Source organism: Sebastes umbrosus, chromosome 5 (assembly GCF_015220745.1).
Source record: "Sebastes umbrosus isolate fSebUmb1 chromosome 5, fSebUmb1.pri, whole genome shotgun sequence".
Taxonomy (NCBI): domain Eukaryota; kingdom Metazoa; phylum Chordata; class Actinopteri; order Perciformes; family Sebastidae; genus Sebastes; species Sebastes umbrosus.
The window spans coordinates 18,594,623-18,621,701 of NC_051273.1; the positions used below are offsets into that span (position 1 = coordinate 18,594,623).

The 27,079-nt window shown below is 39.6% G+C and overlaps 2 protein-coding genes and 1 long non-coding RNA gene across 4 annotated transcripts; 1 reads left to right on the forward strand and 2 right to left on the reverse strand.

The window, feature by feature from the left end:
• si:ch211-221n20.8 (multiple epidermal growth factor-like domains protein 6) lies at nt 1-14,315 on the forward strand. Of its 2 annotated transcripts, XM_037769439.1 has the most exons (22): nt 2-345; nt 804-938; nt 1,062-1,128; nt 1,214-1,390; nt 2,644-2,769; nt 2,940-3,080; nt 4,109-4,234; nt 5,814-5,936; nt 6,134-6,256; nt 6,420-6,542; nt 7,383-7,505; nt 7,826-7,948; nt 8,794-8,919; nt 9,149-9,277; nt 9,411-9,503; nt 10,223-10,318; nt 10,478-10,573; nt 10,869-10,964; nt 12,728-12,829; nt 12,922-13,027; nt 13,642-13,758; nt 14,059-14,315. In XM_037769439.1, the coding sequence occupies exons 2-22, from the start codon at nt 813-815 to the stop codon at nt 14,147-14,149; spliced, it is 2,430 nt and encodes an 809-aa protein (XP_037625367.1). In that variant the 5' UTR covers nt 2-345; nt 804-812; the 3' UTR covers nt 14,150-14,315. The 2 variants fall into 2 exon arrangements, with proteins under 2 accessions (XP_037625368.1, XP_037625367.1); XM_037769440.1 differs by having other exon boundaries at nt 1-938.
• LOC119488129 lies at nt 8,924-13,019 on the reverse strand. The gene is made up of 3 exons (XR_005206877.1): nt 12,879-13,019; nt 10,257-10,381; nt 8,924-9,057 (listed from the first exon to the last, which is right to left on the reverse strand). It is a non-coding gene; the product is annotated as an uncharacterized LOC119488129 (long non-coding RNA).
• On the reverse strand, nt 14,305-26,684 carry LOC119488490. Its single transcript, XM_037770213.1, is given in 19 exon segments — nt 14,305-14,890; nt 15,026-15,213; nt 15,567-15,708; nt 15,790-15,977; nt 16,102-16,255; nt 17,311-17,487; nt 17,656-17,816; nt 17,904-18,053; nt 18,809-18,968; nt 20,382-20,735; nt 22,219-22,391; nt 23,028-23,243; nt 23,246-23,437; nt 24,166-24,307; nt 24,913-25,089; nt 25,338-25,498; nt 25,586-25,735; nt 26,137-26,299; nt 26,402-26,684. Coding segments are annotated over 18 exon segments (3,246 nt in total). The 5' UTR covers nt 26,606-26,684; the 3' UTR covers nt 14,305-14,890; nt 15,026-15,031.
• Nucleotides 26,685-27,079: the final 395 nt, after the last annotated feature.

Here is a 27,079-nt window from a genome sequence, read left to right on the forward strand (position 1 = left end):
TTGTGAAGTCTCTCTGACCTCCCATGTTCCCTCTTGACTGCTTTATGACCTCCATGTCAGGAGTTCAAAGCAGGGCCATTATCAGAGCAGCCTGTGAGTCTCTGGACTTACTGCTGCTCCTCTTTAGAGCTGGTTTGGGATTTGAGGAATGGGAAGTGCAGAGTTCCTGGACAGGATGTGGTGGAGTCAGTCACTGCTGCAGCTGTACAGCCCCCCATACTGACACAGAGGCTGGCTGGCTGCTGCACGAGTCCGCATCTGGAGAAGATAGAACGACACATCTGGATAACTCTCCGTCTATCTCCTGGTGACACAAACCCGTTCATAAGTGCGAGTCTAACCCGGGTAAGTCGGCTATAAGTTTGTTACACTTTTACTCGAATTGCATCATTACTCTATAGGTTAAAGTCCCACCCACGTTTTTTTTTATTGTTTTGTCAGAGTTTCTTGTCGCAAAAGTTCTCCATAATCAGCTTGCTTTTCATTTCAAATTCAGCTTATCTAAAACATGTAGCTGCAGTATTACAGCTGCTTCTTTTGTTCTGTGCAGACAGCCCTGGGGGTTGATGTTAACTTTAATAACAGGGTGCTCTAACCCCCAAAGTGGTTTTGCACGCCTGGACATGCACTGTATATGGCTGCTGTGACTGCTGCACACAATGCATGCCTATTTCACTATAAACTCAACCTTTATAGTCACATGCTCTAAAATTGTATTTTTCTGCATTATTAAACACTTTGAGCTGATTTTTTTCTGTGGCCTGCTGGTGGCTCAGTAAACACACATCTTCTTCTCCACACAGATTCAGGTGATGATGACTCACCTCAGGACCCTCCTGTCTGCCCTGCTGCTGGTTTTGTCTGCCTCTGAGCCTCTGAACAGCACTGAGGAACATGAAAATGAAGTCCTGGAACTCACAGAGCTCACCAAGAGCCAGGTCAGTGACCAATTAGGAAACTCCTCCATGCTGTTAAAGAGATTCCAGTGATTCTTATTAGAAATGTCCTCGTTGTGGATGTGATGTGCATGAATTAAACTTGTTGGTTTCTACTGTTTTTAGAATCAGGTGCCTGAAAATGCCATCAGAAACCTCAGTGAAACTACACCGAGTCACCCACCTACCACAGGTGAGTTTGTGGCTTTTTGCTGCATTCTCCTTTGACTTTACCCTTTCAGTTTCTCCTAAAATTGCCCTTTTTTCTTTTACATTAGCAGCTCCCTTGACTACCACATTCTCCCCGAGCCCAAGTCTTGCTCCTCAGTGTCCGGGAAACCAGGTGATGCTGGAGAACAGCACCGACTGCAGCTGTCCAACTGGCCTGGTGAAGGATGGTGACAACTGTACCTGCCCCGTGGGCTTCACTCTGGAGGGGGACGCAGGGTGTAAAGGTGAGAATCAGCGACAGAATCAGCGTTTAACTGAAGGTGCTGGAACATCAATAAATCATTACTGCATTCACTTTGTGAAATAAGTGTTATTACTGTACACAAATGAGGTGAGCAGTCTCTACTCTGCATTTTAAAGAAATTCAGCAATAACACACAGTCAAACAAAACACAAAATCAGTGAAACAGAAGATTTCCTTAAAGGTACAGTGTGTAGGATTTGGCGGCATCTAGTGGTGTGGTTGCAGTTGCAGCCAACTTAGTACCCTCTGCTAACTCCTCCCTTTCTAAGACTGCAGTAATGTGAGCCGCCAAGTGTAAAAACTGTGGTAACGCTGTTCGCGTCGCTCAGAGGTCATCCTTACCATAATAACACTACTTTAGGAGCAACAGAAGTAAGATGGCGGCTGGCGGTACCACGGTTTCGCACTCCGTGGCTCACGTTAACGCAGTTTCAGAAGCGTGTCAGAGACCTACGGTGGCCTTCAGGTAAAGTAAAAATGCAAAAGTCTCTCTCTAGAGCCAGTGTTTGGTTTGTCCATTCTGGGCTACTGTAGAAACATGGCGGACTCCCTTAAAGAACATATATTGCCAAGAAGTGAAAGTCAGTTGTTCATTCCATTGCAACATCAGCGCCCAGCAGCAAAGCTACGCTTCCGACATTTTGGACTGAAAACGACAACCGGACGGCAGTAAAATGTCCGTCTACAAAGTGCCGTACAAAAGTAAAACTAAATTATTTTCTCTTCTATTGTCCATATTTAATGTCTCTACCAAATGGCCTGTGTTGAACAATACAAATATTATAAATATAATAAGCATTTTCAGTCCAAAATGGCAAAAGTGGCAGTTTCGTTTGGAGTTTCATCTCCTTGCTTCTATACTCTTTGACTCTATGAAGAGGACCTGCTCCCTATGTAGATATGAACGGCTTCTAAGCTAATGAAAACATAATGACTCTTAATTTCAGGTGATTATACACTAATGAAAACATGGTTATGATTATTATATTCCATTTCAGCTATACATCCCCCAAAATGCCTCACACTGGTCCTTTAATGTAGCAGGACCAGCCTTTATAAGAAGGCTACCCCTTGTCTCAATTATAATCTACTCTCTTTACAATAATTATGCATTTGATATTTCAATGCTATACGAAACATTATCCATCAATATACCACATTTAGCAGCTGTTTTATAATTGCATACAGTGATGTCAGTTAGATGCAATGCATTACCTTCTCTCTACTCGACAGATGTTGATGAGTGTGAAGGAGAGGGACCAGGACCATGTGGCCTCCATGCCAGCTGCACTAATAACCCTGGCTCTTACTCGTGTAGCTGTCTCCGTGGTTACCTGATGGGTGCTGGAGGATGCCAGGGTTCGTCAGCATCTGTGTGTGTGTGTGTGTGTGTGTTAGAGAGAGAGAAAGGCAGAGAGGATGTACTGTATGTGTGTGAGAGCATGTTGAAACGAGAGTTGATTATCTGTACCGTTCTATCCTCATATGTAGTATTGTGATAACGTATGTGTGCCGTATGGGTGTTACAGATATAGACGAGTGTGCTCTGGCTGCGGTGACGGGCCTGCAGGCCTGTCAGGGTAATGCTGAATGCAGAAACACTCCCGGCTCCTTCACCTGCTCGTGCCCTTCGGGATATGTAATGGCTCTAAATGGACAAAGCTGTGTAGGTGAGACAGAAGCATTTTATCTAGTGTGAACACTTAGTGCAGTGGTTCCCAACCTGGGGTTCGGGCCCCCCTTAGGAGGGCGCCAAAGATCACAGGGGGCGCACCAGGATTTGTCTGCTCCGAGGTTGTGAAAATTAGATTTATGTATAACTATTAACTAAAATCATAATTACACACTTACTGGATAACTTCTACAAAAGTCTGTATATAAAACTATTTAAAAAGATGTATACGTTTGTTACTTAATAGGCCACATTCTGTTTAAACCCAATATTTGTGAACATTTGCAGATCAGGCTACACTAAAATGATTAATATTATACTATTTGTAGAATTAGATTCAAGTAGTGGCTGCATAGGATTGTTTCCGACTCGTGTAATCCAAATATTTCCAATAACTCCAGAGCGTTTTAAAGTCCAAAATGTCCAAACATGTTTATATTTAACAAAATATTCTGCATCAATCCATATTTGATGCTGTTGTGTGTGTTAGTTTCAAAAACAACATTTTCACTGTGGACAAAAACCTATTTGCTCTCCTGCTTGCCGTACACAAATGGAGGCACGCACCTGTATTAACATGGCAGTTTAGCAGCAATTTAACAGCAACAATAATTACATTTAATTAACCACAATAACAATTTCGGCGCTAACACTATTACAGTAAATTAATTGAGTTGTTAAAAAATGTATCTGCATTTGCTTGGCAAATATATCAAGACGTCATCAATTTACTTATGTTGATGAAAATGATGACATATATACATTAAAGAAAGTTGATTTAATACATTGAATCACCTTATTCAAAATGAGGATTTGTAATTTTTTGAAGGGTGATGAAGTCAAGGAAAACAGGTTGGGAACCTCTGACATAGAGCACCTGCACTGAGGTAGCAGTGACGGGTAAAATGTCTTTCCCAAGGCTCTTTGACAGGATGTCTGGGTGTTGTTATACCTCTGTAATTTTCAAATGCAAGCCTGTCAAGTGAAAGCTTTCTATTTATAGCTCTTGGTTTCTCTCCTCTGTAGATGTGGATGAGTGCAGCTTCGAGGAGCAGTGTCGCCGCGAGCTGGGAAACGTGTGCGTGAACACTCCCGGCAGCTTTGTGTGCCAGTGCCAGCCGGGCTTCAGAGCAGAGGCCCCAGCATGTGTTGGTAAGTCTGGCATTACGCTTCACCGCAGCAGGATGAGACTGGTGTCCAGATTTGATCTGGTGTTGTTGTGGGTTTCTCATATTTCTCTCGAGCTGCCCCAGACTTAATAACTTCTGCTGACAGGAAGTAAAACTTTACAGGAATAGAGATCTTTAATCTGCTGCTTTGCTGCTCGCCTGCGTCGTTACTCTTTGTTTTTGTTTCCTTTCTCTGCTCTTTCACCTTTCCCTTAATGATTCATTTCCTCTCGTCTTCTAAAATCTTCCCATTCGCTTTCTTTTTTTTTTTTTTTTTTACATCTGCCTTGTGCTTTCTCTGTGACTCTTCTGTACTTCTGGTCTCAGGTCCTGTGTGTCCAGACTACACCGTGTGTCAAGGTATGATGTGCTTTCCATGCTTAACACATGCTGCTTGCTTTTTAAGTTCATAAGTAACATCATAAATCACAAGCAAAGCTTGGATATTTGGAAAAGCTCATATTTATAAGAGTTTCTTATAATATCTTCTTATTTTTTTTACCATATTTTAATGCTATTTCCACAATTACAATTTCTTTAAAGAAATGTGCTTTTTCCCCCTTTCCTTTAGTGTGTTATATAGTTTTTTGTTTAGTTTTATTTGTACCCATAGTTAGATCTGGTTTGCAGTAAATAACAAAGGTATCCATCGTGATACACACATTTTTACAAACACAGACAATAGACAAACATGTTAAAAAAATACTCAAAACTCCACTTAAAACTACTAAAATACAATGAATAAATAAATAAGCATGTGTTCCTTCTATAGCATCCGTACAGTGTCGTTACAACTTGTTCATCTGAGTTATGGCTGCTGGATCTAAATCTATTTTTATACCGCTTTGTTCTACACCTTGGGACACTTAACCTCCATCCATAAGGAAGAAGCTGAAATTCACGGTGCAAAAGGTTTGGGAGTCATCATTTAAAATGGAGCCGGTTATCCGCTGGTGTACAGGGACCCTGGGTGAAGCTGTGACTCACCAATCAGCCTTGTGCATGTAAAAGATCTGCAAAGTCAAAAAGCCTAAAGTCCACGTCAAAGAGAGTTACTCTCCTCCACAGAAACACTGCTCCTGAACGGCCTGAAACGCCTTGCTTGAAGTCCCGCCTTTTCTTCTGTAACTCGGTGATGTCACCAAGTAACACATTTGCATAATACCTGCCTACCGGCTAAAACATTAAAGCATGTAAACATGTTCTTGTAAAAACCTAAAATACAAGTATGCACCTGAAAATGAGCATAATAGGTCCTCTTTAAAAACTGCTATGGGAAAGTAATGGATGTGGTGTTGAACAAAAGGGAATATTGTCTTATATTAATACAACAGCTCCCCATAGTGTTGCAGGGTCAACAGTTTACTTATGCCTAATAAAGACTTGATTGGAGTTTGATGACATGAAAATCATTTAGTAACTCCAGGGTGCATTGCACAGACAACAGTTTCTTTTTACTCATCAATAAAATGTTTTATTGCAAATGTCAGAGCAGCAAGTGAATGAAAAAGTCATAAACTGTACGTAGCATTGTCTTTGTCTGTCCTTTGTCTCTGTCCCAGATGTGGATGAATGTACGGAGAGTCCTGCGGTGTGTGACGGTCAGGGTGTGTGTGAGAACACGCTTGGGAGCTACAAGTGTGTTTGTCGACCAGGTTACCGGGGAAACGGCACACACTGCGAAGGTAAGCAATTAGTGCTGACGTCCCTCGATGGAAAACTGACGGGGTCAGTTTCCTTGTGTGCGCGTGTTTTAATGCTCGCTGTTATGCCTTCCATTAAAATGATCCCGAGCGGCAGAATAATAATTATTGAATGGAAATGAACTGAGTTTAGGATCTTTTTTTTGTTTTGTTTTTCTGTGTGTGCGCTCTCTTTCCAGATGAGAACGAGTGTGCATCTGGTCATCACGGGTGTGACACCAACGCTCGTTGTGGCAACATCATCGGCTCTTATTTCTGCCAGTGCTACCAGGGCTTCAACGGAGACGGACACTCTTGTTTTGGTGGGTAAGCAGCAGTGTTCGGTGTGTTTTCATTCATCCATACATTAGTGGTGCTAAGTGATACTTGTGTCATGCAAACAATTACTTACTTGCCTGTGCCAGCTGCACTTGGGCACACAACATTCAGCAGACAGCAGTCCCTCAGGATTGTCCTTGTTTACAGACATTGATGAGTGTGCTCTGAACAACGGCCACTGTCAACACAACTGCTCCAACAAACCAGGAGGGTACAGCTGCCAGTGTGACTCCGGCTACCTGCTGGACCAGGATGGACTCAACTGCACAGGTAAAGCACAGGTCAGGTAAAACACAGGTCAGGAATTCACACCATCTTTTATGTGATGAAGAGAATCATTCAACATTTTGAGAAATACGCGTATTAGCTTTCTTGCCATGAGTTCGATGAGAAGATCTATACCTCTCTTGCTAAATATGTAGCTATGAAGATTGGACTCGGGGAAATGTTACGTTCTAAAGCACAAATAAACACGACCATAACTCTGCACCACCCTGCAGGAAAGTGCCAAGTTGCCGGATTTTGAATGAATGCAGCCGAAGAGCAGGCTTCATCCTGTCCGCTGTGGCTCAGCGCTGCTCTCGGTCAAGGGGGGGGACACTGTCTGAATCACATGCACATAAGAATACACAACCCGTTCTTATCTGTGAAATACGGCCGCTTTGTATCTGACAGAGCTAAAGGGGGACTTGTGCCTCAGAATTAGACACCAAGGGGCGTGTCAAAGCGACAGCATTTGATGACCTAAACGGGCTGCACACCCTGCACGCTGTTATTGGCTGGGGCACAAACGCTCTTTGCTGACGCCAAGAAGCGTCCAGAGTAAAGCAAAATAACATGAAAAGAGAAAATACAGGCAGAGGGCAGGGTCTCTGCAGATACAGACACCACCACACACTTCTAGTGGGTCATAAGAGACAATCGAGAGGGATTATTTTTCTTGCATATTATACCTTTAACTGGTCTTCTGCTGCAAAACCCCACTCGCCCGGCCCTCCAAGCTCGTTGAAACAAGTGGTAAAATGAATTGCAAATAGTGTTTGACTAAAGTCTGAATGAGCCGTGTTGAGCCATTAGAGAAGAGTTAACTAAATGTCTCTGATCCCCCAGATGTGGACGAGTGTTTGGCGCTGAATGGGACCTGCGAGCACATTTGCGTCAACACTCGGGGATCTTTCCAGTGCTCCTGCAGGCCCGGCTACCAGCTGCACATTGATGGCCGCACCTGTGTGGGTCAGTGTCGCCCACCGACACTCTTTCACTTCTCACTGTTTACCTACTCATTTTAGTCATTCAAACAGGCTCATTTACCAACATGCAGAAGAGACAAACACCGCCATGAATATGTTATCTCACGTTCTCAGTTGGTGTGTGTCTGTTTGTGTGCGTGCCCAGACGTAAGTGGATGTCCTAGGGGCACATTTAGGAGGATTAGTGAGATGAGAATGCCAGACTCAGTTAGGAATCTGTTGCACAGCAGAAATAAGGGTGTCCAAAAAAGGATGTTTACCTTGTGTCTCTGTATGTGTGTCTCTGTGTTTGTGTGTGCTCAGACATTGATGAATGTAAACTCCAGAGCGGCGGCTGCTCTCACACCTGCACCAACTCTCCAGGAGGACACAGTTGCCACTGCCCTCCTCCTCTGCTGCTCGACACAGACAACCTCACCTGCAGCAGTACGGTTCTCATTACACTGTTGACAGCTCATTATTTCCAGTTAAAAAAAAATTAATTGCACCTATTTAAAGTTTGAAAACTTTTTAAAAAGTGAGTCAAACTGCTTTTCTTATTACTAAATGTTTTGTTTTCCATGATCTCACTGCAGCCCAGGCAGATATCATAGTTTAAAAAAAAAATGGTCCACATACAGCACTTTAGTATATATACTGAATACTAGAATATATACTGCATATTTTTACAATCTTTTATTCTTTAGGACTGGTACAACAGTCCCTGGGTATGATTTATTTTACGGCCTCTCTTATTATCAGATAATATTAAACAATAGTTGTTTAAAAAGGCTACAAACAATAGCTTTAACTAAGTATTTATAGCGACTGCATGTTTCTAAGAGGAAGAATTTTGTTTGATGATTTATTTTTTGATATAGTCTGTTATTTTTAAAATTTGTCCAATAATTTGACAATTCAGTTCAATTAGGGCTGCAGCTAATTATTCATTTAATTATCATTTAATTTGCACATTAACTCTCGATCAATCGTCTTGTCTATGAAATGTCAGAAAATAAAGAAAAATGCCCATCATGATTTTCAAAGCCCATTGTGACGTCTTCAAATGTCTTGTTGTGTCCATCCAACAGTCCAAAACATTAAATATACTCTATATAACAAAAAACAGCAGCAAATTTCCCAATTCAGAAACTTTTTGGCATTTTCTCTTGATTAAAAGATTAATTGATTTTTTAAATCTATCGACGAATCAATTCTTTCAGCTCTGCCGAAAACACAATATTTATCTGTAAATATTCAATGTTAAAATAATTTATTTTTCACCTGAACAGATGTCACATCCTGCAAGCTGAGGAATGGTGGTTGCGCCCACATATGTACCGTGCGGGCTGAGGGTCAGGTCCGGTGTAGCTGTCGAGCAGGCTGGATGTTGGACGGGGACCAGAGGAGCTGTGTGGGTGAGATTGGATTTTCTGTCCTCTTCATTGCCACCTTCACTGTTGAGTTTTGATGACCCTGAACGGTTCAGCTGTGGCCACATTTTCTTGGATGATAAGCTTGTGTGCACACAGCCAAGCTCCCCTGGCCACTCAGCCCTTAAGGAAATAAACTGACTGTATACTACAGATTGTTTTGTAGTTCTGAAATGTCCGCCTGTTTAACTGTCACACTGTCTTTTGTCATAAGATGTGAACGAGTGCGGGGACTTCACCAACGGAGGTTGTGAGCAGCTTTGTGTGAACCATCCTGCTGGGTTTAACTGCACCTGCAGGGACGGGTATGAAGTGCGAACGGATGACCTCACCAAGTGCCAGCGTGAGTCGAAACATCTAATAAGTCGATTGTGATTAATCTTGAAACAGTATTAGCAAAAGGAACTACTTTATTCTGCTGTTTCTAAACAGTTAAAAATATCAAATTATGCTTATTAACTTCTCTGTCTTTCCAGCTGTGTGTAACCCTCACTGTCAGAACTACGGAGTGTGTGTCGCCCCAAACAGCTGTGACTGTCCTCCAGGCTACCCTGGACTCGGCTGCTCAGGTACAAACATTCACTGTTGTACATGGATACCATACTGTATATGTAATAGGGCTGTCAGTCGATTCAAATATTTAATCGGGATTAATCGCAAATTAATTGGACATTTTTTATCTGTTCAAAATGTACCTTCAAAAGGAGATTTGTCAATTATTTAATACTCTTATCAACATGGGAGTGGACAAATATGCTCAGATCATAACATGGCAAACTCGAGCCCAACAGGCAACAACAGCTGTCAGTGTGTCAGTGTGCTGACTTGACTATGACTTGCCCCAAACTGCATGTGATTATCATAAAGTGGGCATGTCTGTAAAGGGGAGACTCGTGGGTACCCATAGGACCAATTTACATTCACATATCTTGAGGTCAGAGGTCAAGGGACCCCTTTGAAAATGGCCATGCCAGCTTTTCCTCGCCAAAATTTAATGTAAGTTTGGAGCGCTATTTAGCCTCCCTTGCGACAAGCAAGTATGTCATGGTTGGTACCAATGGATTCCTTAGGTTTTTCTAATTTCATACGTTTCGTATCTTCACTCTAGCTTCAAAACTGAGCTGGCTACAGCCTAAAAATTGCAAGTTGCTTTAAAGAAATTAGTGGCGTTAACACGTTATTATCGTGTTAACTTTGACAGCCCTAATATGTAATTGTAATATATTATTTTCAGTTATTTGCTGTTGCTGTGAGAAATGGACCGATGTTGATTATTGTTGTATTTCAGCCATCTGCTCCCCACCCTGTGCCCATGGAGGTACCTGTATGCGCTGGAACAAGTGTCTGTGTCGTCCTGGTTGGACCGGAGCAGGCTGCCACACAGGTACATCACCTCTTAACAAAGACTGCCCCACTTCTGTACAAGCAGGAACTGCAGGGACGCTGTCTATAAACACAGGGGGATAGAAGTTATACTGAATAAGCAAAGCAGGAAAACAAACACTGTTGCATAAGCAGTTACATCATTGTTTCTCTCTCTCAGCGGTGTGCGAGCTGCCCTGTGCTAATGGCGGTCGCTGTGTGGGGCCCGGGACCTGCCAGTGTCCCTCCGACTACACCGGCCCCCAGTGCCTCTTGCGTGAGTAACAAAACCACCAACACATCTGGCATCAGTTACACCAGGCATGCAAGTACTTCCATGCTTGTTAGCAGCACCGCCTGGTAAAATATGTGTGTTATGTTCCCAATTTACCCCCGGGGAACAATAAAGTATTTCTGATTCTGATCTGAGATCATGATGGAAAAACAAAAAAAGCAGCGGGTAATCTAAAAATCATCATGTTTAGATTACACATTATACCTATACGCCATCTATAAGTGTCATTTTCCAACATAAATCTACCTCAATCCTTACGTGTGTGTGTATTTTGCAGCCCTGTGCACGCCTGCCTGCCAAAACGGGGGAAGATGTGTGGATGTCAACAAATGCACATGTGTTGGTGGATGGCAAGGAGCTCGTTGCCAGATAGGTGACATTTCACTCACAATCTGTTTCTATCCAGTGTTTTATAGTTAAAATATTAGTCAGCGTCAAGGTTATAAAAGTTTGCATTTTCAATTATTTTTTTATTTTTAGTTTTGACTATTCGATTTCATTTTAGTTTAGTTAGTTTTCTGAGTGTGTTTACTAGTTTTAGTTTAGTTTCAGTTTTTCAGAAAGGTTAAGTTTTTATATATATTAAGTTTAGTTTACAGTAGTTTTAGTTGGTTTTACACTATACAGTATATAATGTCTCATAAGTATGTAGCTACATATACATACGAAATACATGGTTGAAACTGTGTAAGAATGGTCATAATGTTTAATGTTAAATCTTTCTGCTACTTTAGTGAAGCAACTGAGCATAGTGCCATCATCTTGTCCGTTCAATTTCTGTGGTTCAGTGTCCAGAATGTTCAAATTCATGTTTTTTTCAGTAGTGATATATTATAGCTAAAAATCAAAAACTGAAATGAATTTACGTTCATTTTTATTTTATTTTTATTAGTGTTTTACCCAGGCAATATCAGTTAGTTAGTATCTGTTAGTTTTTCTTAAAGGATTACATTTTTTTCACTGCTTATTTTAGTTTTAGTTTACTATAATAACCCTGTACAGTATACATTTTACATACAGGACCAGTCATGTTTAACTGGTGTTTCAATATAGTAAAACCTATAGAGCAATATTATTATCAATAACAAATCATCGTCAAAGTAAAAAGCATGAGAAGTGTTCCCTTCCCGACCGTATGACTTCTCATGGCTTTTGCTTTGAGTAGTACACACCTTAGTTTAATTTGCATCCATCAGGACGCAGGTTTTAACTCCCTCGAGGAGCCACTAACTGAAATACGAGACTCCATTATTCCATCAGCTGGTGGGCTTTTTAAACAAAATGAGATTTGGGTTGTTACCAGCTGTTGATGCAGCTGCAGAGTTTTCCCTGGTTTTTGGCTCTTTCTTCTCTTTGCTGCTTTCTGTAGATTTTTTTGGATAACAATGTTAACAGTGATGTAAAAAAAAATCATATTTCTGTAACGTGTTTTTTTAGGGCTGGCAAAGTTAACGCGAAAACGCAAATTAATTTTAACGCAACTTGTAATTTTTAATGAACCTCTTAAAATTTCAACAGGGCGCTGTTGAGCCGGCCGCTATTTGATCTTTTCGAATTTTAAAGCTAGAGTGAAGTTACTGTCATCACATAAAAATAGAAAATCTAAGGAATCCATTGGTACCAACTATGTCATACTAGCTTGTCGTGAAGGAGGCGAAATTACTCTCAAAACTCGCACTAAATTTTGGTGAGAAAAAACTGGCATGGTGATCTTCAAAGGGGTCCGTTGACCTCTGACCTCAAGATATGTGAATGAAAATGGGTTCTATGGGTACCCACGAGTCTAAATGCAGTACCTGTGAGGGTTTCTGGACAATATTTGTCATTGTTTTGTGTTGTTAGTTGATTTCCAATAATAAATATATACATACATTTGCATAAAGCAGCATATTTGTCCACTCCCTTGATGATAGGAGTATTAAATACTTGACAAATCTCCCTTTAAGGTACATTTTGAACAGATAAAAAATATGTGATTGATTTGCGATGAAATATTTTAATCGCTTGACAGCCCTAGCTATTATTATTTTTATATTATACTGATTACCAATTTTCCCTTCTACAATAACAGTTGTAGATGCTCTGTGAATTTCTACCATAAACTTTACTGTATGTTGGCTTTTCTGTCTCCCTCAGAGCCTGTTCAGTGTCACAAACCTTGTAAGAACGGTGGAGTGTGTGTGGGCCTCAACAGGTGCCGCTGCGCCAAAAGATTTACTGGAAGTCTCTGTGAAACGGGTTAGTTTCTGTGTGTGTATGTGTGTGCGTTAAAAAGACCTTTCTTTACCTTCACTTTGCATTAAGACTCTTGCTGTGTGGTGTGTCTGCAGCGGTGACCACCCCCTGCGTGCCGCCCTGCCAACACGGGGCCACATGCAGTCCTCACAACACCTGTACATGTCCAGAGGGCACCGCAGGCCTGCGCTGTGAGAAACTGTAAGTATGAACAACACCAACTACAATAAGAGTCATAAAAAAAACACCTGTGTTTCTTTAACCTGTGGTTTGTCTACTGCTCATTACTGGTCTGCTTTTTCAGTGAAAGTTTATTTTACTCAAGCATATTATATCAACAGTGTGCAATTATTTAAAGACCTATTATGTGATCTACAACTTTCATTATATGCAACAACATCAATACAGATCTGGTACTCTTTACAGGGCCTGATTTTTCCTGAGAAGTTCAACTAGTCTCAATATTTCTGCTGCATTGCATTGTGTTGACCGTGCTGCTATGCAAACATGCATGATCCCCCATTCAGATTAATAGTTACAGTTAATAACAGCATACAATTAAGCGGCTGATATAACTTTATTTTGCTAAGTTTTCACAATAGTGGAAAAAGACCGAAGAACCTACATAAATACCTGGTGTCAAGATAAGTATCATAAATATTAAATGACAATGTTAGGGCTTTCTCCTTTGTCAATTTCTTCCAAAGTGTTGAGCAGATGATGAGCTGTGTGTATGTTTGGGAATGTCATGTAACTCAAGTTATTATCATTATTACTCATTCTCATGGATGTGTGTTCATGTGTGTGTGTCCTAGGACGTGCCCTGTGGTCACCACGGTGGTCAGTATGGCTCGAGCCGTACGAAAGGCGTTTAGGGAGAGTTACGTTGACCGCTGTGGACCCCTGGGAGTTCAGCTTTGCACTAAATACAGGTTACCTGTTTTCTTATTACATCCTCTACATCTGGATTTAGCAGTTCATGAAGTTGTTATTTGTTTCAAGTAGCAGAAGGTTGGAGTTTTGAGTTGACTCAGGTAATGCTAGCGTCCACATTATTCATAACCTTATTGATTAGCTTATTTTGGTAACCTACATGTACATCACTGCTTTTTGTTAATGGCTGAGTGGGCGTTTCCATTTTTTTTTTTTAAATGAAGAAAATGCAGATGGACCTGCCCTTTAAGTTAGATCAGAGTATAATAATAATATATGCTTTGTGGTTGCGTTTACAGGATAAACCAGGCACGTGTGTACCTGCAGGCCTACCGGGTGGGCTACAAGATCCAGTGTCCAGAGGAAGGGCAGATGAGTGATGTTGTATAAATGTCATGAGGAAACCCAACAGAGAACATTTTGGGCAACACACTAGAACTGAAATGAGACGAGCTGTAAACTGTAAAATGAAATGGGAGTTAGTTAGAGGGTGTCGTGGCGTCTCTGAGGGCGAGCCTCTATGTTGAAATAAAAAGGGGAGATAATGACTGTATCATAAAGGCTTTTTATTTGATCTGTGACGTACTGTATGTTGACAGTTATCTTGAAATCACTTCTGTACACAATCATGTTTACATTTCATGAAATATTCCTCAGTATATAAAATGTGCAATGGTTTGATTATTTGTCATGTTTGTATATGGCAGCTGATAGTTATTAAACATTACTCCGTGTTTACCTTTTTACAAATTGGTGTCAACATTTTTTACAGCACACAAACACGTTTTGGAGGTTGATATCTTTGATTTTAAACTAGAATTACTGTGTGAATGACAGGACAGGGCTGTCATCTCACTAAACAATTCATAGTAGCAGTTCTTGTCCACTTTTATTGGTTGCAGTTTGAATTGAACTGCATTGTGTGACTGTATGTCACATTATCGCTGTGTAGTACTGATATCTGCTGTCCAGCACGTTCAGGTTGATGACCTTGTTTGCTTTCCTGTAAAACTTGAATGTATACGCAGGTAAAAGGTCTCTATGTGACATACTTTGGTTCAGGAGCTCCAGATGTTGGCAAAGATGTCCTCCTTCAGGCTTTTACAGATGTTTGTATTCACAGCACTATGACTGTTGAAGTGAAAAACACTGTTATAGACCATATGTACACACAGATATATCAGCCCAATCTTCCCCGTATCTCTGACAATACAGTAACACTTCCATCTTTTTGTCTTGTTACCTTAAAGCTCCACTTTAGCTCACCGTTTATCACTCTTCACGTGAAGTGGCACAGATTTCATAGGGGTTGGGTGAAAGGATGAGACCAAAACGGGGCTTCATCACAGCCTCCACACCCGGAGGCATGGAGAAGGTGAAGCGCTGCATGAAGGAGGTGAAGAGGAGGAAGAGCTCCATCCTGGCCAGGTTCTCCCCGAGACACACCCGCTTACCTGCAGCAAAATCACACAACAACAAGTCATCAGACAAATGCCAGTACATAAATTAAACAGTTGAGTTTTATACTATTTAAACTACGGTAGAGCGCAATGGGGGTGTTTATGAACTTAACACAAAATACTTAACTAAATGAAACATTTCTACCTAATATTAATCAGAACATATTTGAAACCTAAAATAAAACCTAAATAACTGTGTTCTCAAGTATTTTGTTTTCTTAATAATACATTTCTTAGAAGGATTCCAGTGTATTGAAGTCAATCAATGATCGCATAAACTTCAATTAAAATTCTCTGTCCTGTAATCTGTTTCCATGACATTCAAAATGTTGTGAAATTGTACTTGCCTGCAGAGAACGGGATAAAAGCAGCTCGCTTCACAAACTTGCCCTCCTCGTTCAGAAAGTGTCCTGGGTTAAAGGTGTCGGGCGTCTCCCACTCATTCTTGTCGAAATGCACCGAGGTCAGATTGGGGATTACTGTAACTCCCTGGTGATTGGAATCATAATAATTCAGAAAGGTGCATCATGGTCGTGTATGTGATGAAGAAAATTGCACACGAGAGCTGACCTTTGGGATTGTGTAGCCTCCCAGCTGGATGTCCCTGTTGGTAACATGAGGCACGCTGAGAGGAACTATGTTGCCCATCCTCTGGATCTCGTGGATGACAGCGTCAGTGTAGGGCAGGCTTGCACGATCTTGCATGGACGGCTGTCTGGACCGTCCAATCACTCTGTCTATCTCAGCCTGGACCTTTTCTGTGCAACAGGTTAGCAGAGGAGAGAACAATAAATTAGTCTCTGAGACTTAATAAGTGTAATTCAGATTTCTGCCAATCAAACTTCTTCTAATGGCTTCTCGTCCACATCTGTGAGCTCCTACCCTGAATGTCGGCGTACTTTGCCATGAAGAGCAAAGCCCAGCGCAGGGTGATGGATGTGGTCTCAGTGCCAGCCCCAAACAGATCATACGAACACATTGCCAAATTGTTCTCATGAAAACCGGCATCTGCTTCATCGTCCTTCTTGTCCTGATGCTGAACACATTTTGTTTCTGAGAGTTAAGGTTTATAATTTACAAGCCAAACTGTAAAGTTCATTATTATAGCGTCACCCGTTGGCCAAATTGCACCACATTCAACACTGCACTCCCATTGGTCCTGAGCAATACACCCACCAAGTGTGAAGTAGATCGAATGAGCGGATCTTGAGATATACGAAGGACACACAGAAAGACAGAGATTCCTCGCTTTTTAGTTAGATTTGTTGATATGATTTCAAATTATAAACCATTAAAGTCTGTATTTAAACTCTTAAGCTACAAGCAGGATATACTACAAACCTTTTTTCTCTTGTGAGAAAGCTTTCATATTGAGAAAACACAGTGATCACTTAGAGCATCTATAAACTGGTGAGACATCTGTTGGTATTCTGATGCGTTTTCATACTCAAATGGTTAGTCAAGCACTATGGACTGAGTCATAAAAGTAATGCTACTTCCATTTGAGTGATATTAACGCCAACTAACAGTACTTTTATTATTTTTCTTCCCTCAGGAATATTAGCAAAACCTTACAAATTGGGGCTGCAATTCGGGCTGTACCCGATTATTCAACTTTTTGATTATTTGTTCGGGATTACAAACATGTATACAACACACCAAACCGTTTGGAATCAAATGCTTCTTATTCAATAACAAATAAAAATGCAAATAACAATACTGTAGAATAACAGAATCTTTAAAAATGAATGCCTTTAATTAAACCAAAAGACACATGTTGCAACGCTATGCTATGCATTTCAGCCGAGAATGGAGAAATGTCTTCCCGAGTGTTGTCATGGAGACTTCGAATATTCCTTGTTGACTACTACTGAAGCTCCGGAGCCCAAAAAAATGGTATTTGGGACAGCCCTAGCTGCAGCATCAACGTCCAAAATCCAAATATGTTCAGTTTACTATCACGTAAGACAAAGAAAAGTAGCAAATGTATAAATTGAGAAGCTGGGAGTGAGGAACGTTTGCTTGAAAAATGACTTTGAACAATGAATTGATTATTAAAATAGTTGCGGTTTTATTTGCCTATCCACCCACCTTCTGAATCTCATTCAGGTAACAGTCGATGAAGTCCCTGGGCTCAGAGGGGTTCCAGTCTTCCTTGTGCTTATTGATTTCTGTTTTTATCAAGTCCATTATTTCACCATAAATCTTTTGAAGAGTGCGGTGTGGCCCCGGCAGACGCCTCATCAGCACAGGAAATGCGTTGTACAGCTGTCAGAATCAATGAGAAGACCGTAAATCAGACTAAGAGCACTTTATTTCAAAGAGCAAATACTTAGCAACAACTTAATAAAAAAAGAGTATTCAGATGCATGAATTGCACAAGAACAGTACAAAGCAGGCCATGAAGCCTTCATTAATAGCTTTGAAATGCAGTACCTGTGCCCAAATGGAGGCTTCAAGCTGGGCCCCTTTGTCAAACAACTTCATCATTTTCAGAAACTTCTCATCACCGTACTCAAAGCGATGACCAAAAACCAGGGAGCTGATGATGTTGGAGGTGGCGTTGTTCATCATTAAATGTGGACTGAAGGGTTTGCCTGGACAGTTGAGCACGTTAAGAAGAGGTAAGAAGCACCAAGTATTTGACTTAAGATTACAGACACTTCGTGCATTAGGTTCTTTACCTTTATGATCAGCGACTTCTTTGGACAAATAAATAAATTCATCCAGTATTGAAGATTCAAGGGATTTCTTGCCAACGCCAAAGTATTTGAGAGTAAAGAGGGCAAATTGTCTCTGCTGTTTCCACATATGTCCATTAGCAAAAATAATACCTGATGAGAAAAACTGAATTCAGATTAAGATTCAACTCAGAAAAAACAGATTGTGATATAAATGAATACACCGGGTATGAAACAGTCTGTATGTAGACGTGGGAAAACTCAGTGAATATAACAAAGCTCTACAGGAATACTTAATGAACTACACTTGTCATAAACATGCACATCATATTTACACTTGAATATGGTGCTGGCCTCAACTCTGATTCAATACTAGTAGAGCTGCAACGATAAATCGATTAGCTGTCAACTATCACATTAATCGGCACAATTTTTAATATCAATTAATCGGTTTGAGTAATTTTTTAATAAAAAAAAAGGTCAATTCTTTTATTCCAGCTTCTTAAATGTGAATGAATGGTTTGGTAAACTGAATATCGTTGAGTCGTGGATAAAACAAGACATTTGAGGGCGTCATCTTGAACTTTGGGAAACACTGATTGACATTTTTCACCATTTCTGACATTTTATAATTTAAACAAGTAATCGATTAGTCGAGAAAATAATCAACAGATTAATAAACAGTGAAAATAATCGTTATTTGCAGCCCTAAATACTAGAACATCAAATTCATAATGTCAGTGATCACAACAGTGAAAGCAACACTGGGGAACTGAAATGCATCTGAATCATAAAAATTTCTGAATAAGCTCTATGCTTTATCCACCATGAGTAGAAACTATCTATGAAGTGCTGCTGCCCCCCAGTGATGGAGTAGGTAATCTTTATGGTTATAAATAAGTCTTTACCCAGACTGGGGAGCACATCAGTGTGGAGTGGAAGTTCTGGTCGGTCGACAAGGAGGTCTCCTTTGGTGAGACCCTCTTGCAGTGTGCCGAGTCCATTCAGCACCACCGTCCACGAGGGACCCATTTTCAGGCTGTACACGTTCCCGTACTTCTCTGCTAACTGGCACAAGGACAACACGAGTGAGTGACACGAAAAAGCAAATATGCAAATGTTTTTTTTCTCAAGAAACTCATTGCATATTTTCTAGTGTTGTCGAAGTATTTATTTTTCAGCAACAATTATTTGAAAACTGTTGATCTCAAAGCTGGGGAGGCCGCTAACACCAATCGAACTTTGACCATGTGTGGATTGTTGTGGTCTCCTTCACATTACCACTCACAACTATACGGTCTCATGTGTATTAAATTGTATCTAACAAAATTATTTTGGTGTGACTGTATTCTGTGTTCTCACAACCTCTGTCCTATTCGGATTATTAAACAAAGCAGCAATACTGTGATATAAAGAAAGTCCATTACAAGTAAAAGTAAAGTATTAAGTAAACGTATTATTAGCAAAATGTACATAAGGTGTCAAATGTAAAAGTACTCATAATGCAGAAATTGCCCCCTGTTAGTGTTATAGCGGTATATATCATATTATATGATTATTATTACTGGTGCATTATCTGTAAATATAATTTTACTGTTGTAGTTGGTCAAGGTCGAGCTAATTTGAACAATTTTAGATACTGTTGGGTAGTTTAATCTAATAAAATCATCATAAAGTATGTTGAGGAGAGTGGCCCTATGTCAAAATCTAGTGTTAGGAGCTTTATTATTTTAGTGTATATTGTGCTCACATTGTGCGTATTCCTAAATAAATTAGAGTACTGGTTCTGGAATTAGTGGGAATTTGGAGGATGGTGTGTATATATATATATATATTTATATATATGATTGCTCTGCACACCTGTACCGGTATGAGGCAGCGGTACGCATTTAGTCGATCTATTATCTGCACTCTGACCCCATGGTGACACATGCTGAGTGACAGCCCCCTCATTTACATAATGACGCAGAAAATGCATAAAACAATGTAAAAAAAAATGTAAGTAATGTAATGAAGTTTGGTAAAATAAATAAGGGGTGAAATGCAAAGGAAAATCATGCAGGAATAAATAAATGCATAAATACATACATTTAAAAATAAATATAAAATGAATTTTTAAAAAATGAAATTAAAAATAAATTAAAAAATAAATAAATAAATACAATAAATTCAAAAATTAATAAAAAGTAAATATCTAAATAAATAAAAGGGAAAAAATAAACAGAAGAGTAAATAAATAAGGGAATAAATAAAAAAAATAAGCAAATTAAAACAGAAATGTCAATTTATGTCCATTTATCAATTTTAATATTATATTTGCTAGATTTATTGACATATTTATTCATCGAGTCTTTTATTTATTCATTCATTCATTCATTTTTTTGGCAGGTTTGGGGTTCCATACCCTATAAGTCAATGACTTTTAGGTTATTTCCCCCTCTGATCTGAAGATAAATGGATGCATTATCTCAGTGGTCCTACCTTAGTCATGTCTCCGTGGACGTTGTTGAAATCCAGAGAGAACATGTTGCCCACTAGAGGAAGAGGTCGAGGTCCTGGAGGAAAGCTGCTGGGTCGACGGCTCCTCAGATACTCTGCAGTCACCAGGAGCACCAGGGTGAAGAGGAGCAGACTGCGGCCGTCCAGACACAACCACACTGAGGACACAGACACACCAGAGAGTCGGTCCATCGTCACAACCTGCTGCCTCTGGATACACTTCGAAATCTGCAATGATCCTAATTCTGGTTTAGTATTATCTTCAGAGTTTATCACAGAGACACGCACACCTGCACAGGTGTCTTCCTCTCTGCATAACTTGAGTTCACCTCTTCTCTAAACCCCGCCTACAGGGTTTATCTCTGGGCTGTGATTGGCTGTTTCCTGGCAGGAAAGGATGTCGTCACTGGAACACTCCTATTTACAAAATAAAATCTTTTCAAGAACAATTTAAAGTTTTTCTTAAAAAAAAAAAAAGATGACATTTATCATGGTTGTGTGAGCTTTTAACAGTAATGTAATCCTTTATTTTATAGCCTATTTACCCAGATGACTTACAAGATTTCGGCATGACTATAGCGATATTCTTTTCATGTTTATAACTGTTTCAATATAAAATGTAATTCAAAGATATTTAATTTTAATATTTATTATAAATATTAAATCTCTTTAATATTTTGTATTAATATTAAATATATAATATTAATGTTTAATGTTAATATGACATATATTTAATATTAATATTAAATATTAAAGATATGTCATATTAATATTAACACACATACATACAAAATACTAGATGCATGCTGCCAATTAAATTGCCAAATATTCCTTCAACTCCTAAGCTTTTTCTTCTTCTTTTTTTTTTAAATATCTATACAGTATCCTAACATATATTAGGCATAATGACCTTACTCTCCTACCACATCATTTAATGAGTCTCAATATAAAATAAAAGGTATGTTCAGTAAATATTGACCTCTCTCCTCTTGGGTATGTGTTAGAAATCCAAAATGTAGGCTATCATACAGGCTATCACACATTTTACACTTTAATAAAAAGAAAGCAATATAAATATTTGAATATTATATGTGCCTATTATTAAATTCCACAGTTAATATTCTGAAATTCAAAAGAGGCTTAATTGATGTGGGATTTTGACACTCAGTGACAACATTTTTGTATTTAAGATGGGATTTTGTAATTTTAAATCAATCCATTTTCATGCTATGAGAATGTTTTAAGGTAAGCAGTATGCTAAGTGACTCATGTCATCTTTTCTAAATGAAAAAGGATTTACAAAAATATCAAACAATTGAGACAGGCTAAGCTAAACTCACCTTATAAGAGTTTTCTTCTTAGAAATTCAAAATCTCCACCACTGATGTAGAAAAGAAAAGAACAGAGTAGAAAAAAATGGGGACATGTTGGTGCTACTGCAGTGTTTTTTAAAGTTAAAAATATAGGAAAATATAGGAAAATATGGATACTGATTTTAATATAATTATTATGATTCAGTTTGTTTTATGTTATGCATTCTATGTATTCTATTTCATTTTATTTTTTGTCTTACTTAAAATTTGTATCGTATTTTATCAAGTGTGTTTTATTTTCCATCTTATTTTCTCTGTTTTTATGCGTAAAACAATTTGGGCTGAATTTCTTGTGTGAAAAGTGCTATACAAATCAAGATTACTATTATATTTATTAAAGTTAAAGCCACATTACAGTTTGATGTATTCAGTAAACCCTGTCACAGTGACATAATCATAAGAGGTTAATGCTTTTTGAAATATTTTTTACGTCAGAGCTGCTCTTAGCGTGACGTTGCGCAGATTTCATATGGAAGCGGTGCCCGAATGACGCCAAAGCGAAAATCCATCGCAGGCTTCACCCCAGCAGGCATGGAGAAGGTGAAGTTCTGCAGTAAGGAGGTAAAGAAGAGGAAGAGCTCCATCTTGGCCAGACTCTCCCCGAGACACTGCCGCTTACCTGAGACAGGAAAACAAACTGAACATTTCTTTGACACAGTTTTGGCCCAGAGATCAAATTAATTTAAGACAACAGTAGTAGTCATTCTCATAAGGCCTTTATAGGAAGTAGAACTGTTAACTGTTCTGGTAAACATTATACGTTTTGTCCTGATTTTAGGTCTAGACAGAAGGTCAGAGGTTCACCTAAATCATTACTCAGACATCACTATTGTTAGGTTCTGCTGGTGCCCACTAGTAGGGCTAAAGTAATGATGGACACATCCCTCACTTAATCTATTTTCCTGCCGCCTGGTATACAGAAAAATAACTTTATGTGGAAAAAAAATTACCATCTCTGCAAACCCAAAACAAAATTCACCAGCCTGAGCCTTCCATAAGAAATGCTGAATGTGTCAACACTTCCAGACAATTATTACTGGGATGGCAGTGGAGTGATCAGTGATCGTAGATATGATCCCTGGCCTCTATCCTCTCTGTGTTCTCTTGATCTCTCTCATGAGAGTTTCCTCTGGGCCAATCAGCAATCATTATGTGAGGAACACCGTAGGGTCCCAGTGTATGCTGGGAGAGGCTCCAGGCTCCTGTATAAACAGGTAAAGACACTAATAAAACAAGAGATTGTGTTGCTCCTCACCAGCAGAGAACGGGATGAAAGCAGCTGGCTTCACAAACTTGCCCTCCTTGTTCAGAAAGTGTCCTGGATTAAAGGTGTCGGGCGTCTCCCACTCATTCTTGTCGAACAGCGCCGAGGTCAGATTGGGGATTATTACAACTCCCTGGTGATTAGAATAGTAATAATTCATAAAGGTGGAGCGTGGTCGTGTATGTGATGTAAAAATTATGTATGAGAACTGACCTTTGGGATTGTGTAGCCACCCAGCTGGATGTCCCTGTTGGTAGCATGAAGCAGGCTGAGAGGAACTATGTTGCCCATCCTCTGGACCTCGTGTATGACAGCGTCAGTGTAGGGCAGGCTTGCACGATCTTGCATGGACGGCTGTCTGGACTGTCCAATCACGCTGTCTATCTCAGCCTGGACCTTTTCTGTGAAATAGGAGGGGAACCGATGAAACAGTATTTCATCAACATGCTGCAATAGTACATCTTAAAGACTCATGGAGAGATGAAGGACAATGCAGCACTGCCACATTATGAATAGACAGATTTGTGTTGATTTGCAACCAGTCATAAGAAGGTATACAATATTATATAAAAACAGGTAGATGCACAGAGTTAGTCATAAATGTAAAGGACACTAGTGATTGCACAATATTTGTCACCTTGGAGTAAAAGTAGTTACATGATGTATAAAGGTCCAACCCGGTCTCATGGGAAGGCGTATAAATACCACGGCATTGCACGGACATTCCGCGTGTCATTTGTACGCCGCTTTTTGCGTGTCATTCGTACGCCATGCAAACGTTCGCAGTTAGGTTTAGGCAAGAAAACCACTTAGTTAGGGTAAGGGAACACATCATGGTTGGACTTAAAATAAGTAAGTAAACTAAGTAAACTAAGTAACACGTACGGAAACAACTACCAAAAACACGTCACAAACATCAACAAAAAACATGTGACAATCGTCACTAGCGTAACTTACAAAACAAAACACCGGCAAAAAATTGGTCTGAAACACGGGTCTCCTGGTTAAAAATGGGCAAGAACTGGAAACACTGGGGTTGATTACCACCAATAAATTTGTTTTTGTATCACCAATTTTCACATTATTAAGTAAGAACAAAGAGCTTCGTTGTCTTGGTCAATGCTCTTACCCTGAATTTCAGGGTACTTTGCCATGTAGAGGAACGCCCAGCGCAGGGTGGTGGATGTGGTCTCAGAGCCAGCCATAAACAGATCCATGACACAGATAACCAGGTTTTCCTCATCAAAAGCATAATCAGCCGGTACCTTACCCTGAGAATAAATACAAATACATGTGTTTAAACATGCTGCAAAATAATTTAGAATGACTTCATGTCAGTGCCATACAGCCAGGGTTATAATCATTTATGGTCTTAATTTAAGTAAAGTAAAAAACTTTTTTCTATGCTGGACCTTGTACTTTGAAAAATATTTGAAATGCTTTGCTATGTTGATTAAAAATGGTGTCACTATGTCAACTGTATATAAAAATACATGTGTTAAAACATGCTGCAGTGCTATTACAGCCAAGGTTATGATCATTTATGACAGAAACTTCAGTAAAACAACTTTAATGTGAACTGGACCTTGTATCTTGAAAAGGATTTGATTTGTTAGGTTAAAAGGGGTGTATGCTGTTGGAGATAAGGGCATAAAAGATAGTGCTATAAGGCAGAGGCCTTGGCAAAAGTGCACATTAGGTTGTTGGACATTTCAACACACAGCAGCCAGGAGTGGTGCCACGATGAAAGGTTGTGTCAGGACAACATGTTAACAGCTGATAGTTCTGATGTAGGTGCAAAGAAAGCATAGATGATGTTCACAGGAAATGAACAACACAGTATATGAAAAACAAAGCTACATCTAGTGCCGATTACCATCTGAATCTCATTCAGGAAGCAGTCGATGTAGTCTCTTTGGTCTGAGGGATCCCAGTTCTGTTTGTGCTCTTTAACCTCTTCTCTTATGAAGTCCTTTGCAAAGTTCAACATGTGCTGGACTGTCTGATGTGGCCCTGGCAAACGTCTCATCAGCAGAGGGAACGCGTTGTAAAGCTAAGGAGTAGAGCAGATTGAAACAATAACATATTGATAAGGCATTTCAGAGAACGATTTTCTATTACAATCAATACCAAATATTAAAAATCCATTTACAATCTTGCAACGTGAGCTGTGTGTGTACTACATATAACATATCTGTGACTAGAGCCACTGGCATGAATGATAAACTGTTTTACAAAACGGAATGTATTGCACAACAACGGCACACAGTATTTAGATTTCATAGCTTTAAAATGCTGTACCTGAGCCCAAACGGTGCCTAGAATATAGAGAGATTCACCAAACCACCTCATCAGTTTTATGAACTTCTCATTATTGTAGTCAAAGCGATGACCGAAAACCAGGGAGCTGGTGATGTTGGCGACAGCTTTGTGGATCACGAGGTGTGGATTGAATGGCTTACCTCCACAATGAAACAGAAAATGACATGTAAATAGTGTATTTGTCATTGTGTCATCATTCTTAATGAATCACTGCATTCACTTTTTACCTTTATAGCTTCTGATGTCTTCTGCACAATATGTAAATTCCTCAGAGATGACGGGTTCAAGTGAGTTCTTGCCAAGTCCAAAATTCCTGAGGGTTGAAAGTGCAAAACGCCTCTGCTGCTTCCATATGCTCCCATTAGTGAGAAGTACCCCTGATGGGAAATACATCACAAGTAGATCAAAATAAAGTAGATAGAATTCAGGAAAATTAAGGAATATTCTTTAACACATTAAACATGAACAATCCATGTTTGGGAGACAGTCTGTATTTTTGTAACTGCTAAATAATTGCTATATAAAAATGGATTTGTTATTATGTGTGAAATACAGAAAAACAGTAAACTAACAAATATTTTCATCATTATTCTCTATTGAAAACAATGTGACATAGTGTATGTACCTTAAAAATACACCTTACCTATGAAAAGGGTAAATCAAACTTTCAACTTATTAAAGGGTATGAACAATCAAACTATTACACTGATTGAGAGAAAGCAATGTATCACACAGTGTATTCACTCAACAATGGTTTCTGTGTGTTACGTCCTCTCACCTAGTCCATTGGTTATGTCCAGCGTCAGAGGGAGCAGTGGACGGTCCCTCAGGCTGTCTTTCTGATTTACCAGAGCTTCTTTCAGAACCTCGAACTTGTTCAACACCACGACCCATGCCTGGCCCATTCGCATGCTGTACACATCTCCAAATTTCTCTGATAACTGAGAGACAATTTGAGAGAGGAGGAAGAGAATCATGCTTCATATTACAGATAACAGAACTGTTGCATTTTGAATGGTATCTATAAGGATCTATTGATGTACCTGTGTCAAAAATTCATGGTTCCTGCTGTAATCCATAGTGAATATGTTGCCAAAGATAGGGAATGCCCGGGGTCCTGGAGGGAAGTTGTCTGGTCGACGGTTCTTAATCATATCTGCAGTGATGATGAAAACTGCAGTGAAGAGCAGCAGACTTTTGACATCCCAGTCAACATAAGATCCCAATACCGAAAAGATTGAATCCATTCTGCAAACAAGGGCTCAAGCCTGTCTAAATAAAACCTGTGTTTTCCTTGCTTCTCCTGTCACATAAAAGGCTGGTGTTGTTTACCAGGGACATATAATATCACCCATGTCCCTACTTGTTGTTATTGGCAGCAAAACATGGCATAGCATGCCAGTGGACTCTGCCCTTTTTAAACATGGAAAACGAGTATCAAACACTGTGAATCAGTGACTAAAAACAATATTTCTAATTCAGCAGTAAGGAATATAACTTGTAAGACAAATAGGCAGCTTATTTGTGTTATGTTCTTATTTTCCCCACATCCAAAAAAAAACTAGCTAAGATATACCAACCCCTACTGCCTCGAAATGCTCTTCCTTACAGTCCGTTATGAGAATGAAATGGTGATTTCTGATTCCAATCATTTCTTTGGAAATTGCATGTAGGACTGATTTAACCCGCAACTAATTCAGTCTTATACAATCATATAAAGA

Excerpts from the sequence above, each read along its gene's own strand:
- si:ch211-221n20.8 (XM_037769440.1), top strand. The coding sequence starts at position 813 with ATGATGACTCACCTCAGGACCCTCCTGTCTGCCCTGCTGCTGGTTTTG. Across the intron at positions 7,506-7,825 it reads TGATGGCCGCACCTGTGTGG|ACATTGATGAATGTAAACTC; the intron begins GTCAGTGTCGCC and ends GTGTGTGCTCAG. Across the intron at positions 10,965-12,727 it reads AGGAGCTCGTTGCCAGATAG|AGCCTGTTCAGTGTCACAAA; the intron begins GTGACATTTCAC and ends TGTCTCCCTCAG.